We start from the raw sequence: 14772 nt of genomic DNA, 5'->3' as shown, positions 1-14772 counted from the left end.
GGCCGACCAAAGCACCTCATGGACTCTGTGCTGGGGGAGATTATGTGTAAATGCTGGACTGGAATCCTATGTTAAAATTTCATACTGAAAGCACAGCAGTTTATGATAACATCTGGCTTAAACTGCATGAAAACTAATGCACATAAATTTATTTGGGTTTATTGGAACACATTGGATGTAATGTTGAAATCAGAACACTTAAACAAATATAAGAGGAAGCACGTAGGAAATTAGTATATTGGTAAATTGGTTTATTATTGTCACATGTACCGAGGTACAGTGAAAATCTTTGTTTTGCATGCCATCCATACAGATCATTTCATTACACAGTGCATTGAGGTAGTACAAGGGAAAACAATAACAGGATGCAGAACAAAGTGTTACAGTTACAGAGAAAGTGCAGTGCAGGCAGACAATAAGGTGCAAGGGCCACGACAAGGTAGATTGTGAGGTCAAGAGTCCATCTTATTGTACTAGGGAACCTTTCAACGGCCTTATAACGGTGGGATAGAAGCTGTCCTTGAGCCTGGTGGTAGGTGCTTTCAGGCTTTTTTATCTTCTACCCAATGGGAGGGGGAAGGGAGAATGTCCGGGGTGAGTGGTTAGGATTAGGGTTAGTGTCTAGAGACATCTCTTGGTAATAAGCTATTGATAGCAACAAGCACTTGAAGGCTGAAGGTCATCCACTTTCATTAATTCACCCTCTTTCCTTCCCCCCCCCCCGTACAGTCAGAGCACAGAAACAGGCCCTCCGGCCCACCACGTCCATGCTGACCTTTTTGCCCACCTACACTAATCCCATTTGCCTGCATTAGGGCTGCATCCTTCTGTGCCTTGCTGATTAAAGTGCCTGTCTAAATGCCTATCAAACGTAATGATTGCATCTGACTCCACCACCTCCTCTGGCACACTCTGTGTAAAAAAAAACTTTACCCTCTGATCCCCTCTAAACCTCCTCCCTCTAACCTATGATTTTGATACCCCTACCATGGGAAAAAGATTCTGAGCATCTGCCCGATCTCTGCCTCTCATAATCTAATACACTTGTATCAGGTCACCCCTCAGCCTCCTTCGCTCCAGGGAAGACAAGCCCAGCCTGTCCGATCTCTCCTCATAATTAAAGTCCTCCAATCCAGGCAACATCCTGGTGAATCTCCTTTGCACTCTCTCCAATGCAACCACATGCTTCCTACAGTGTGGGGACCAGAACTGCATGCAGTGATCCAAGTGTGGCCTAACCAGTGTTCTGTAAAGTTGCAACATAATATCTCAACTTTTATATTCTAACCCTGACCTATGAAGGTAAGCATGCCACATGCTGCCTTCACCACCCTATCGATCTGTGCTGCCATTTTCCGGGAACAATGGACTTGAACCCCTTGGTCTCTCTGTTTTTCAACACTCTTTCGTGCCTTAACCATTTACTGTATATGACCTACCCCTATCTGACTTCCAAAGCGCACGTACCACCAGGCTCAAGGACAGCTTCTATCCCGCTGTTATAAGACAATTAAACGGTCCCCTAGTGTGATAAGATGGACTCTTGACCTCACAATCTACCTCGTGATGACCTTGCACCTTATTGTCTGCCTGCACTGCATTTTCTCTGTAACTTTTAACACTTTATTCTGTATTCTGTTATTGTTTTCCCTTGTACTACCTCAATGCACTGATGTGACGAAACGATCTGTATGGATGGCATGCAGAACAAAGTTTTGCACTGTACCTCGGTACATGTGACAATAATAAACCAATTTACCGATTCACTTGTTGGGATTAAATTCTATCTGCCAACACTCCACCCAACTTTCCATCTGATCTATGTCCTGCTGCAGCCTGAGGCAAATTTCCTTGCTATCCACAGTACCATCAATTTTTGTGTTATCTGCAAACTTACCAATTACACCTCCCGCATTCACATTCAAGTTGTTAATATATATCACAAACAACAAGGGTCCCAGCACTGGTCACGGAACTTCCAATCAGAAAAAACACCCCTCCACCACCACCCTCTGCCTCCTATCACCAAGACAATTTTGGACCCATTTAGCCAGCTTGCCTTGGATCCCATGCACCTTAACCTTCTGAACCAGACTCGCTCCCGTCCTGTTGACCCTACCTGTCATATGCTTCAATATCCTTTGTCATCCAAGGTTCCCTAATCTTTCCCTTTCACCCTTACTGGAATGTGCTGGCCCTGAACTCTCACTAAAAGACTACCATTTGTCAGATGTCGTTTCCCCCCCCCCCCAAACTCATTAGTTCACCCTCTTCTCTTGCTTTGGCCGTTCACCCCCTCCCCACCCCCCCACCGTTTAATTCACCCCATTCTTCCCTTATTAGTTTGCCCTCTCCCCTCCCTCATGAGTTTGTCCTGATGCTTGTAACAGGCTCCTGCCTCTGCGCGTTCTGTTGCAACGTTTGCTCATGAGGTTCGTGCTCTCCTTTGGGATAACAGTCAGTGAATGTCGGGACTGCTCCCAAGCACGGTGGGTTTGTGCAGTGGGAGACAGCATCGCGGTAGTGTAGCAGTTAGCGTAACGCTATTACAGCGCCAGCGACTCGGGTTCAATTCCAGCCGCTGTCTGCAAGGAGTTTGTACATTCTCCCCGTGACTGCGTGGGTTTCCTCTGGGTGCTCCGGTTTCCTCCCACATTCCAAAGACGTACGGGTTAGGAAGTTGTGGGCATGCTATGTTGGCGCCGGAAGCGTGGCGACACTTGTGGGCTGCCCCCAGAACATTCTACGCAAAAGATGTATTTCACTGTGTGTTTCGATGTACATGTGACTGAAAAAAATCTATATCTAGTTTGGAATCGGAATATTTCCCTTTCACGTGTATCCAAATGACACAAGCACTTGTGATTGGGGCTTGATACCAAGTTGTGGTTCCCGGACCGAACTGCGCTTAAACAGTCTGGCCCAAGACAGCTTGAGACAGAGCAGTGACTCCAAGCAAGTGAGTGAACAGTGGGCGTGCATCTATATTGTTACATGGTGATCAAGGACATTAAACCCTGAACAGAAGCTGGAGATTGAAGGAAGCTTGAAGCGGGCACCAGGGGAAGTGGGAGTTGGGTTCATTATTTGAACGAAGCACTGGGTTCGTGGGACTGAAGTTTGAAGGGTCGTGTACAGAGACTGGGTAATTACAGACTCTGTGGCAACAACGGCTCCTATCCTGTAGGTACCATGGCAACATCATCCATTTAACAGAGTCTTGCACAGTTGAGTGCTCACAAGGCCCGAAGTTGCTGCTCAGGTCATTTTCAACTGAGCTGTTAGTAGGACAACACAGAAGATCTGACCATGCCCATGCTCTCAACAGTAACTAACGTACACACACACACACACACACACACACACACACACACACACACACACACATGCAACAGGCACACACATGTACAAGTGCTTAACACCATCTGAAAGTACACTCAAAATGCACACATACACACATGCATCACACATGTGCACCACATGCAACCATCTATAACACTCATACACATGCAGCTTACATAGTACATGTGTAATACCAGCACACACAAAAACACATATTCACACACATTGAGGCACACACACACACACACACACACACAGTCACAAACACACACACAGGCACACATACAGACACGCACACACATCACACACACACACAGACACACACACAGACACAGACACACACACACACGTATGCATACACACACACACCTTCACCTGTCAGTACCGAGGACATACACTGTTACACTGACCCCATCACCACCTGTCTGCAGCTCCCAGGCTGGAGGTATGCCGGGTGAACAGACTTTGGCCGTAGTGGTGCCCCTGACCGTGCCCCAGCCTGGCATCAGTGCCCATGCAGATCAGAAGACCACGGGCACTTTGTCTCTGATGTGATCGGTATAGGGGGGCAGGGGATGAGCAAGGTGGACCGGGTTTGGGGTGACTGAGGCGGTGTGGGGAGTCCCGCTTGCTCTCCCCTGCCCCACCCCTCCTCCTCCCCCAGCACCCCACGCCACCTACACCGGCCCATTGAGAAGCCAGGGCTGTGGTCACCAGACCCATGGTCCTACTCACACTCGATGTACTTGTGAAGCTGAGCGAACTCGTCGGGGCTGAGGGTGGTCCACGCTCCTCCATCCATCGGTGCTTCCTCAGGGGGTGTAGCTTCAGGAGGGAACACCTACAGAGGGAGGAGGGAGGGGAGGGAGGGAGGGAGAGAGGGGAGAGAGAGAGCTCAGCCAACAGTCTCATGCCTCTAACCCACTATCAGCAGCACTGAGTTGTGGCGGAGCTATTTACTGATGCCAGCTCGCTTGGTGAGGGGAGATGGGCAGGGCGGTCCTCTCCACCCCTCCCTTTCCTCCACACCGAGTGTGCCCACAACATTGCCCCCTTCTCCCCCAAAACCCCACAGCACCCTGTAACTTACTGCCTGCCCAGGAGCCCCCTCCTTCTTGGGGAGCTGGAAGAGCGTTTGGCTGAGGTTGGACAGACCCCGCCCCTGGGTGACGGGGCTTTGGTGGGGTGGGGGGGGGGGGGGGGGGGTTGCAAGTGGCTTCTGGTCCCTGGCCAACGTGACAAGCTCGGTGGATTCATCGGGGGGCGGGGGCGAGGGGAGGGTGTGGGGGGGCAGGATTCCCCTCCGACAGCTGGTCCCAGGAACCGCTGTGGTTCCACGCTGTGGGAAACGGCTGCCACTTCAGGAGTGGGAAGGTCGGAGGCTCCTGCGTTGCGTTACGCAGAATCCACAGCACAGAAAGTGGGGTAGGCTGTGGGATCTTCTCCCACATCCCCTTCCTCTCCCCCCTAGAACACTGCCCTCCATTCCTTCCACTCTACGCTTCACCCTCCCACTAATCCAGATCTGTAGCACCACTCCCCCCTAGCAAGGAAATGTTTCCTGAATTCCTCACTGGATTTATCCATGGCTGCCTCTGCTTTGGGAATCCTCCACACATGGAAACCTGGTTCTGTGCATCCAGCCACGTAGACACCAGGAAATTCGATATGTCCTCGATGACCCTCACCAATGTTTACAGATGCACCGTAGAAAACATCCTATCCAGATGCATTCCATCTTGGTACGGCAACTGCTCTGCCCGTGACCGCAAGAAACTGCAGGGAGTTGTGAACTCAGCCCAGTCTATCATGTAAACCAGCCTCCCCTCCATGGACTGTCTACACTTCCCGCTGCCTCGGGAAAGCAGCCAACATAATCAAAGACCCTACCCACCCCGGGCATTCTCTCTTCTCCCCCCTCCTATCGGGCAGAAGATACTAAATCTTGAGAGCACATACCACCAGGCTCAAGGATAGCTTCTATCCCACTGTTATAAGACTCTTGAATGGACCTCTCACACACTAAAAGATGAACTCTTGACCTCACAATCTACCTTGTCATGGCCCTTGCACCTTATTGTCTGCCTGCACTGCACTTTCTCTGTAACTGTAACACTTTATTCTGCATTCTGTTTTCTTTATACTACCTTGATTTACTTCTGTATGGAATGATCTGTCTGGATGGCACGCAAAATAGCGTTTCACTGCACCTCAGTGCAGTAGTGTAGTGGTTAGCGTAACGCTATTACAGTGCCAGCGACCCGGGTTCAATTCCTGCCGCTGTCTGTAAGGAGTTTGTACGTTCTCCCCGTGACTGCATGAGTTTCCTCCGGGTGCTCCGGTTTCCTCCCACATTCCAAAGACGTACAGGTTAGGAAGTTGTGGGCATGCTATGTTGGTGCCGGAAGCGTGGCGACACTTGCGGGCTGCCCCCAGAACACTCTACACAAAAGATGCATTTCACTGTGTGTTTCGATGTACATGTGACTAATAAAGATATTTTATCTTACATGTGACAATAATAAACCAATTACCAATACCCTATCAACCCCTATCAACCCCAGCCAGGAGAAAAGAGCCCTGGCTTATCCTGACAGCTGTACCCCAGGGGGTACAGTGACACAGAGTTTCTGTCCATGGTCAAGAGATGCCAAGGCCCAGACCAATCACAGGGAGCAGTGAGTTCAATCCCACTACGGCAACTCCTGAATTCAGATCCAGTTAAAGAAAGAATTTGGAATTAAAGCTCGTCCCAGCAACAGCGAGCAGGAAACTGCCAGGTTGTTCTGAAAACCCATCAAGTTGACCAATGTCCTTCAGGGAAGGAAAACTTCCCTCCTTCCCTGAGCTGGTCCTTAATGCAGTTGTGCTGCTGATCATGGGGACGGAAAAAGAATCGGGATGAGTTGTGATGCCCACCCTGGCCAAATAGTCTACTGTTGTGAAGTCAGGACTTGAAGAGCAGGGCAGACACCTTAAGCTACCTCTGAATGAAGTGTCAGAGTCCGGCTGAGGGACCGGATGGTATCACTGCTGATCACGTTTGGGCAGAAGCCGCAGAAGGGAGAGTTGGCATTTAAGGAATTTATTGCAAGAAAACCACATTGAGATATTTCACAGAGGCGAGATCACAATGCAACTCAGTCCTTCTTTATCAGGAACTCACATTCTCAGCCTCCGCAACAGAATAAAGAGAGGCTGGGTTTCTATTTTAAAAGACAAGAGTGCTGGGATTGGGAGGTTCTAGCAGACCGAACTGTCTGGTTTCTAAACACATCGTCCAGACATAAAGTCGGGGAAATCCACCAAAGAGCAGCTCTCAATTCAAACCACAGCTCCTGCAAAGTGACGGGACTGCAGGCAGACACCAGCTCTGTGGAACATCTGCAGTAGCGGCAGGCAGCTCTCTCGCTCCCTCTCTCTCAGACTGGCTGATCGTTTAACCAACTGCAGTCCGGGCTCAACCGCAAGGTCCTGTCGCAGGCTTCCCATTGCCTGTGAAAATCATCCCGCGTGCATGCTCCCTCCGCGAGACGCAACTCGGCTCGTGTTGCCCCCTTCCCCTCAGCGGCCGTGCCGTGCGTGATGCTCCTCCCGATCCCTCACCTCACTGACAGGCAGCGAAAGCCCTACCCTAGCCTCCTCACCACCACCACCAACCCGCACACTCACCTCCAGCACTCTGAGTGTCTGGATCCGGGTCTTGCTTCACGCTGCAGTGCAGCATCTACAAGCCAGCTTCAGCAGGAGGAGTCACTGCACAGTTCAAAGAAATCCAGGCAAGCAACCTTCTGCAGCTCGAGTACTGCCGAGCTGCCTGTTTGCAGCAGAGAGCAGAGGACTTTAGTGTGTGAAACAGGTCAGGGAAATAACCCCAACCTTATGTGTTCAGTTCTGACCACAAGAAGGAAGGCCACTGGCAGGTTAAATAATCAATCGAGTCCAGGGGAGGGTGGGGGAGGTAAGGGGAGGGGAGGGCACACAGAGATATGGTGCACCGTGCAGTAATATCGAGCATCGCCAGTGGAAAAATAGATTCAGACAACACTCAAAGCATTGCTTCCTTTTGCTGCAGGTTTATGTACAACCTGGCACCAGGAAAATAAAAGAACAACAGTGACTCACACCTCTGTCCTACAGACTTCCTGTTAGTGATATTGTCACAGGGGTTGCAACTTGCACCCTCTGCACCCAGAAATTCCTGTTGCTGCAGCCTGTCAGGTCCGGCTGCTCGACTGCATGCGGCTGAGGGCTCAGGGCGGGATGAAGCAGCAACGCTCGAGCGCCGGGCCAGCCGGACACTCCGCTCTCCGTGACAATCGGACACGTTCTAACCTGCGCGGCGAAATCGGCCCGCTGCCTCAGAGGTTGAGAAGTGGATGCGTTTCGCCGGTGGCTGTCCCTTTAAGAGCATGCCATGGAAGCTGGGGGCTTTTCGCTCACTGGGTTGTTTACAGGGTGCTCCCACTGCCCCGGCTCACACCTTCAGCTGGACAATACCTCAGTGAAGACGGCTTCCCATGCCAAAGCCCCTTTAAAGCTTCGAGCTTTGCACACAGACTACCCATAATGCCCATCACTTAACACTGGCTATTGGAGCATAAAAGGAGATTCCCAAAAGACCAGTAGGGAATCAGACACTGAGCTGATGGTCCTGCAAATTACATCAGGAAATGCTCTTGGCGTTCCTTTCAATAACAAGTTGCTTTTCCCATGCCACTGACTGACTCTCGCTGTCTCCTCTCATTGTCGTCTGCCTCTCTGCTCCCCTCCTTCACTCTTTCACTCCCCCCTCTGTCTCCTGAGGCCCCCAGTCTTTGCTTTGAAACATAATATTCCTTCTTGAGTGTATTCGCTGAATTTTCACTGTATCTCTCCCCATTTACTTTTTTCAAACTTTCTGTTATTGTTCATATGTTTGAACATGTACGAATGATACACATGATTATATTATTCCATCTTCTTCAGCCTTTTGTCACTTCCACCTATCACCTCCCAGCTTCTGACATCACTCCCACTCTCCCCCTCCCCCACCTGCCTATCACTCCCCCCACCTCCTCACCTGGATCCACCTATCACCTGCCAGCTCTTGCTCCACCCCTTCCCCCCCACCCTTTTATACCACCTACCTCCCCTCTTCCTTTCCAGTCCTGATGAAGGGTCTCGACCTGAAATGTCTACTGTCCATTTCCCTCCACAGATGCTGCCTGACCCGCTGAGTTCCTCCAGCATTTTGTGTTGCTGCAGATTTTCAGTATCTGCAGAATCTCTTGTGTCTCCATGTTTAGATTATACATGTTTATCTATTATCACACCCTCTAACAAATCCTGACTCTGAACCCATCTCAATAGCATTTCTCAATTACTTTGACTCAATACAAGATTTACTTTCTTATACATCACAGAAAATCAATTTATAACATATTAATAGCAAGTGTCTCTTCCCTCTCTCTCCTTTCTCTCTACACTGAATCTCTTGGAGATGTCTCTTTACTCTCTCTCTCCCTCTCTGAATGTCTCTCACTCCTCCCTCTCCTCCTCACTCTGCCTGGCGGCGGCCACTGGTAACACAAATGAGCTGCACTTCACGACCTCGGGACACCCCAGGGTGCTTTACATCCAGGGAAGAGCAGTCACTGCTGCAATGCAGCAGACATGCAGGTGAATTTGCACACAGCAAGCTCCCACAAAAGGCAGCGCAATGGTGGTGCCAGAGACTGTTTTAGTGCTGGGGTTGATGGTACTCCATAAAGCCCTCTCCCCTGTCATGTACGATAGATGGACTCCTGACCTCACAATCTACCTTGTTATGACCTTGCACCTTAGCTGTCTGCCTGCACTGCATTTCCTCTGTAACTGTAACACTTTATTCTGCATCCTGTTATTGTTTCCCTCGATGTACTGATGTTGTGAAATGACCTGTATGGATGGCATGCAAAGCAAAATTTTTCACTGTACCTTGTTACATATCACAATAATAAACCAATTACCAACTACCATCTCTCTCAACCTCGATGTACTTATGTACGGAATGATCTGTCTGGATGGCACGCAAACACAAGCTCTTCACTGTGTCTCCCGCCTCCATCCCATAATGCACATTTCCTTTTGTTCTCTCCACCCCTCCTTCCACCCCCATCCCCTTATTTTCTCTGCAACTTTAAATTTGTTTTACCTCCAACTGATAGAAATTTATAAAATTATGAGAGACACAGACAGGGTAGACAGTCAGAATCTTTTTCCCAGGGTAGAAATGTCAAGTACTAGAGGGCATAGGTTTAAGGTGAGAGGGGGGAAGTTTAAAGGGGATGTGTGGGGCAAGTATTTTACACAGAGAGTGGTGGGTGCCTGGAACGGGCTGCCAGGGGTGGGGGTGGAAACAGATACGATGGAGGTGTGTAAGAGGCTGTTAGATCGACATGGAGGGACGGGACATGCAGGGAACAGAGGGATATGGATCATGTGCATGCAGAAGGGATTTAGTTTAATTTGGGGTCATGTTCAGCACAGACATGGTGGGCTGAAGGGCCTGTTCCTGTGCTGTACTGTTCGATGTTCTATGTTGAAGGATACTTGCTGATGTGCCCTATCCTGCAACGCTACAGCTCCGGGTCTACAATGTGGGATTAGGCTGGGTGGCTCTTACTTGCTCAGCACAGACCAGTGGACCATATTGCCTGCCGTGCCATACATATCAAGGCTTCCACAAACGTCTCCACGTCTCTCTTTTAAGCCACATGTTGGATCATCTCCCCACATGGCTCTTTGTGAAGTGACAGGCATGTCTGTTCCCTCGAAGGCACTGTGTGGTTACGTGTGGTTGGAATGGTTCACATCTACCTGCAGAGGCGGATGTGTCCGTGGTTCACCAGTTCAACGGAAAGTTGACACCTCTGGGAGTGCAGCGCCCTCTCGGTGCTGCCAACCTGAATCAGGCGTCAGATGCCTGGAACTCAAAAAAAAATTTGCAAATGCTGGGAATCTGAAATAAAAATTCCGATGCTGAAAACATTCAGCAGGTCAGGCGTTGGCAGCACGTTACGCAGAGAGAGAAGGTGAATCTGATCTTAACTGCCCCTTACCTGCCACACTATTTCAAGTTATAGGTCCTCCCCGACTTACAAAGGCCCGACATACAGTCCGCACATACGGACGAACGTTTGGGAGAGGGGAGACTGAGGGAGGAGGGGCTTGGGGGAAAACGAAAGGTTGAGACCACATGATGCCGGAAGCAAATGAGGAGAGGGCAGGCAAGGGGATATGAGCAAGTGGCTCTTCATTCGAACGACTGAGTGAGGGGGAAGAAACAGGAGGGGATTAGAGGCTTTGTTTCTGGTTCGTCCCACCAGCAAGGTAGTAACTGTTACAGGCAGATCAATGTGACGTTTCGGAATATACAGACAAATAAAACACCTTACAGAAGGTTGATTGACAGGCTGCAAAACGGTTCAAAAAACTGATAGGCAGATAACTCATTGTGGCCCTTGCACCTTATTGTCTACCTGCACTGCACTTTCTCTGTAGCTGTAACACTTTATCCTGCATTTTGTTTTTCCTTTTACTACCTCGATGTACTTATGTACAGAATGATCTGCTTGGATAGCTAGCAAAGCTTTTCACTGTATCTTGTTACATACAGAAACCAATAACAATGCCAATTCCAACCCGAAAGCAAAGGGTCCTCTTCCCTGAAGTTGAAAATGAGCAGGAAATCTTGCACCCATATATTGCTTTTCACAGCTCCGTTTAGGACACCGCAAAGCACTTCTTAGCTAAAGAACTTCTGAATTTTAGTCATTTTATACAGTCACAGCAGCCAATTTGCCCATAACAAACAGTGTGGAGGGACAGAGGGATCCTGGAGCACATGATCATAGATCTCTGAAGGCAGCGGGACAGGTAGATGAGGTGATTAAAACAAACACAGGAGACTTGCCTTTACAGGTGGAGCCACACAACTTAAGACAAAGGCATCCCCACAAACAGCAAATGCACTAACAACCAGATAATCTCTTTTATTGTCATGGACCAGACAACAGACTCATTTGTGCCCCTTCAAAATAGTATTGGGACCTTCTGCATCCCCCTGAGGGATCCGGAAAGGCTGGCTCTAATGTATCGTCCATTAGACAGCTCCCTCAGCTAAGAGGTTTGTGTTCAGAACATGAGAGTGGAACTCACCCACAAACTCCTGACTTGGAGACAAGAGTTATGGCAACTGAGCTACAGTTGACCTTTGATGGGTAAAGAAAAAAGAAAGTAGAAAATTGCACCAAAGAAGGTTTGAATCAAAGCAAAAATATTCTTAGCTATCTATTTCAAACCAGCTTGGTGAGGTTTGCCCTTTGAACGGCGTGTTGCCTCAAATAATTTTTCAGAGGTTTAACTGGAGCCTTTCCTGTTGGGTTTCCTGTTACCGTCCAAAGCCTGGATCCTATTAACTGAAGGCAGACTGAGCAGTCTGAGCACGCGCAGTGTGTACACTTCACTACCATACAGCAGTGGCATCTTGTCCAAAGGCTGCAGGGTTTCTCCTCTGTGCCTGAGGCCACTCGGTTTTGCTCAATTATTTGAAAAGAGGCTGGAAGCTTTATACAGGTAGACTTCATCCCATGGTGGACACACACACAGACACAGCCACACACACAGACACACACACATTCTCTCTCACACAGGCACAGACACACACACGTTCACACACACACATACACAGACACACACACGTTCACACACACACATACACAGAAACGCACATACACACATATACGCACTGACAAACACACAAACACTCAGACACAGAAACACACACATTCACATACACACAAAGAAACACACATACAGACATAAACACACACACATACAGGTGCACACACAGTGACACACTCACACAAGCAGTGAGACACACACAGTGACACACACAATCAATGACACACACAGGTGCACACACACACACACAAAGACTCACACTCATGTACACAGATACACACACAAATAGACACACACAGAGACAGACATGCACAGACATATACACACACAGACATACACACACACAAAGGCACACACACACAGGTACAAACACAGACAAACACACACACAGACACACATACACAGATACACAAACACACGTGCGTGTGCACGCAACTCACAGATTGACACACACACGCTCACACAAGTCACAGAGACAGATACACACACACATCAGAGACAGACACACACACAATAGATAGACAGACAGACAGACACACAAGTTACAGACACACACATCAGAGACAGACACACACACACAATAGATAGACAGACACACACACAAGTTACAGACACACACATACATCTCACACACACACACACACAGTTATATACATCTTATGTGGCATTGCTTACAGTGAGTCATAGGTTCAGTGAAAGGCTGCAGGATGTTAGAACAGACACATCTCTGATGAAAGCTTTGGAAAGAAGTCTGTAAGTGTTCTCCTCAAAGACAGGAATGAAAGTATTTTGGTACGACTCTTGCAAAATTAATCAATCATTTTTCCATACGCACTCCAGATAGATATGCATTCAGACAAGTAACAAAGTTATCAGTAAATGATTATCTTCATGTAATATGTAGCAACAGGACTTCTGGTGTTCTTCTGTTTATGGCATTATAGTAACAGCCAAGGAAAGATTGTAGAAATACTAAATTAATCTCCACAGCAGTATTTTATGTTGCAAAAAGGATCTGCTTAAATTAACGTTTAAATTGAAGACTTTTCCTTAGAATCTCCTCGTCAGCTTCTATCATGAGAACATAACATTAGAAATAGAAACAGAAGGCCATTCAGCCCCTTGAGCCTGTTCTGCCATTCATTAACACTGCAGCTGATTTATTACCTCAGTGCCACTTTCCTGCACTAACCACTTACCTATTGAGTCCCTTAATATTAATAAGAATGCAAGGTTAATTTTCCTGAACAGAAATTACTTATTTATGAATGCTGGATATAGCAAAAAGTTAAAAGCAACACAGCTGATGCAACCATCCTACTAAGTGTAAGGATTCACAGAGAAAATAATGCCCCAGAAATTATGATTGACAGTAAAACTTCTGTAGACTGACCCAGGCTTCGCTCTTTAGAACACCCACCCGCTCCTGCGAGGAATGAACTTGCAGGGAAACCATCTTTAGGAAAGTGAACAGGAGTAGTTTTTTTGTGGTAATGCCCTTGCCATCTGATCTCAGCCATTTGCTGATATCTTGCAGCAAGGCAACAGAACACAGACTCTCTCTGGGGGTGGTGCAGCGGTTAAGCTACTGCACTCAGTAACCCGGAGATCCGGACTGACAATCCACAGACCCTGGTTCAAATTCCACCATGGCATTTGTGGAATTTAAATTCCGTTAAAAATCTGGAATTTGGCAAAAACAAAACTAGCCTTAGTAACAATGACAATGAAATCCATCCAGATGGTTGTAAACATCCAAGTGGTTCACTAATGCCCTGCAAGGAGGGAAATCTGCCGTCCTTACCCGGTGTGGCCGAGATGCGACTCCAGACCCACCCAATATGGTTGACTCTTACGTACTCCCTGAAATGGCCCAGACAAATCAGCCAGTTGTACCATCGCTGCTCTGTTCTAACAGAGAAGGGATAAAACCGGACATCGACCGAGGCTCTGAATTCAGACAAGGCAAAGTCACTCCCACCCAGTCCCCCTCACGTACACCTGGGGACTGGTGTCTAAGTGGGGAGAGCCGTCCCACAGACTGGTCAAGCAGCAGCCCGGCACAGTCGTACTCACAGAACCAGACCTGACAGGCACTGTGCCGGACTCCTCCTTCCCAATCCCTCTCCCACTGGCAGGACAGAAGCACCAGTGGGAGAGGGATTGGGAAGGCACAGTGGTGTACAGGCAGAGGAGAGTGGTCCTTGGAATCCTCAACATTGAATCCAGACCCCAGGGAGTCCCACAACACCAGGTCAAACATGGGCAAGGAAACCTCCCTCCTGGTCACCACCTCCCGTCCTCCCCCAGCTGATGAACCTGCTCCTCCACATTGAACAACACTTGGGAGAAGCACTGTGAGTGGCAAGGGAACAGAATGTGATCTCTGGGGGACTTCAATGTCCATCACCGAGAGTGGTTCGGTGGCACCCCCACTGATCGAACTGGCCAAGTCCCGAAGGACGGAGCTGCCTGACCGGGTCTGTGTCAGGTAGTTGGTGAACCGACACCTCGTCCTCACCTGCAGCAGATATGTCTGTCTGCACCGGCATTGGGAAGAGTGATCACCACACAGCCCTCGTGGAGACAGAGTCTTCCCTTCACACCAACGGCACCCTGTGTGGCACTGCAGTCGTGCTGAATGAGACAAACTCAGAGCACCCCCATCTGCAGCTTCCCTTCCGAGATGCACACAATTCTGACAGAGAAATACATTGTCACTGG

The 14772-nt window shown here is 48.7% G+C and overlaps 1 protein-coding gene across 1 annotated transcript in view; it reads right to left on the bottom strand.

Annotated features, from left to right (window-relative positions):
* The window catches only part of LOC127566951 (diacylglycerol kinase beta-like), a 122650-nt gene that overhangs the window by 58014 nt on the left and 49864 nt on the right, over nt 1–14772 (bottom strand). The window contains exon 4 of the mRNA XM_052009513.1: nt 4078–4183. Coding sequence (XP_051865473.1) covers nt 4078–4144 — 67 coding nt within the window. The 5' untranslated portion in view covers nt 4145–4183. The remainder of the gene's footprint in view (nt 1–4077; nt 4184–14772) is intronic.

Source organism: Pristis pectinata, chromosome X, assembly GCF_009764475.1.
Source record: "Pristis pectinata isolate sPriPec2 chromosome X, sPriPec2.1.pri, whole genome shotgun sequence".
In the NCBI taxonomy this organism is placed as follows: domain Eukaryota; kingdom Metazoa; phylum Chordata; class Chondrichthyes; order Rhinopristiformes; family Pristidae; genus Pristis; species Pristis pectinata.
This window is presented reverse-complemented; position numbering and strand designations above follow the sequence as displayed.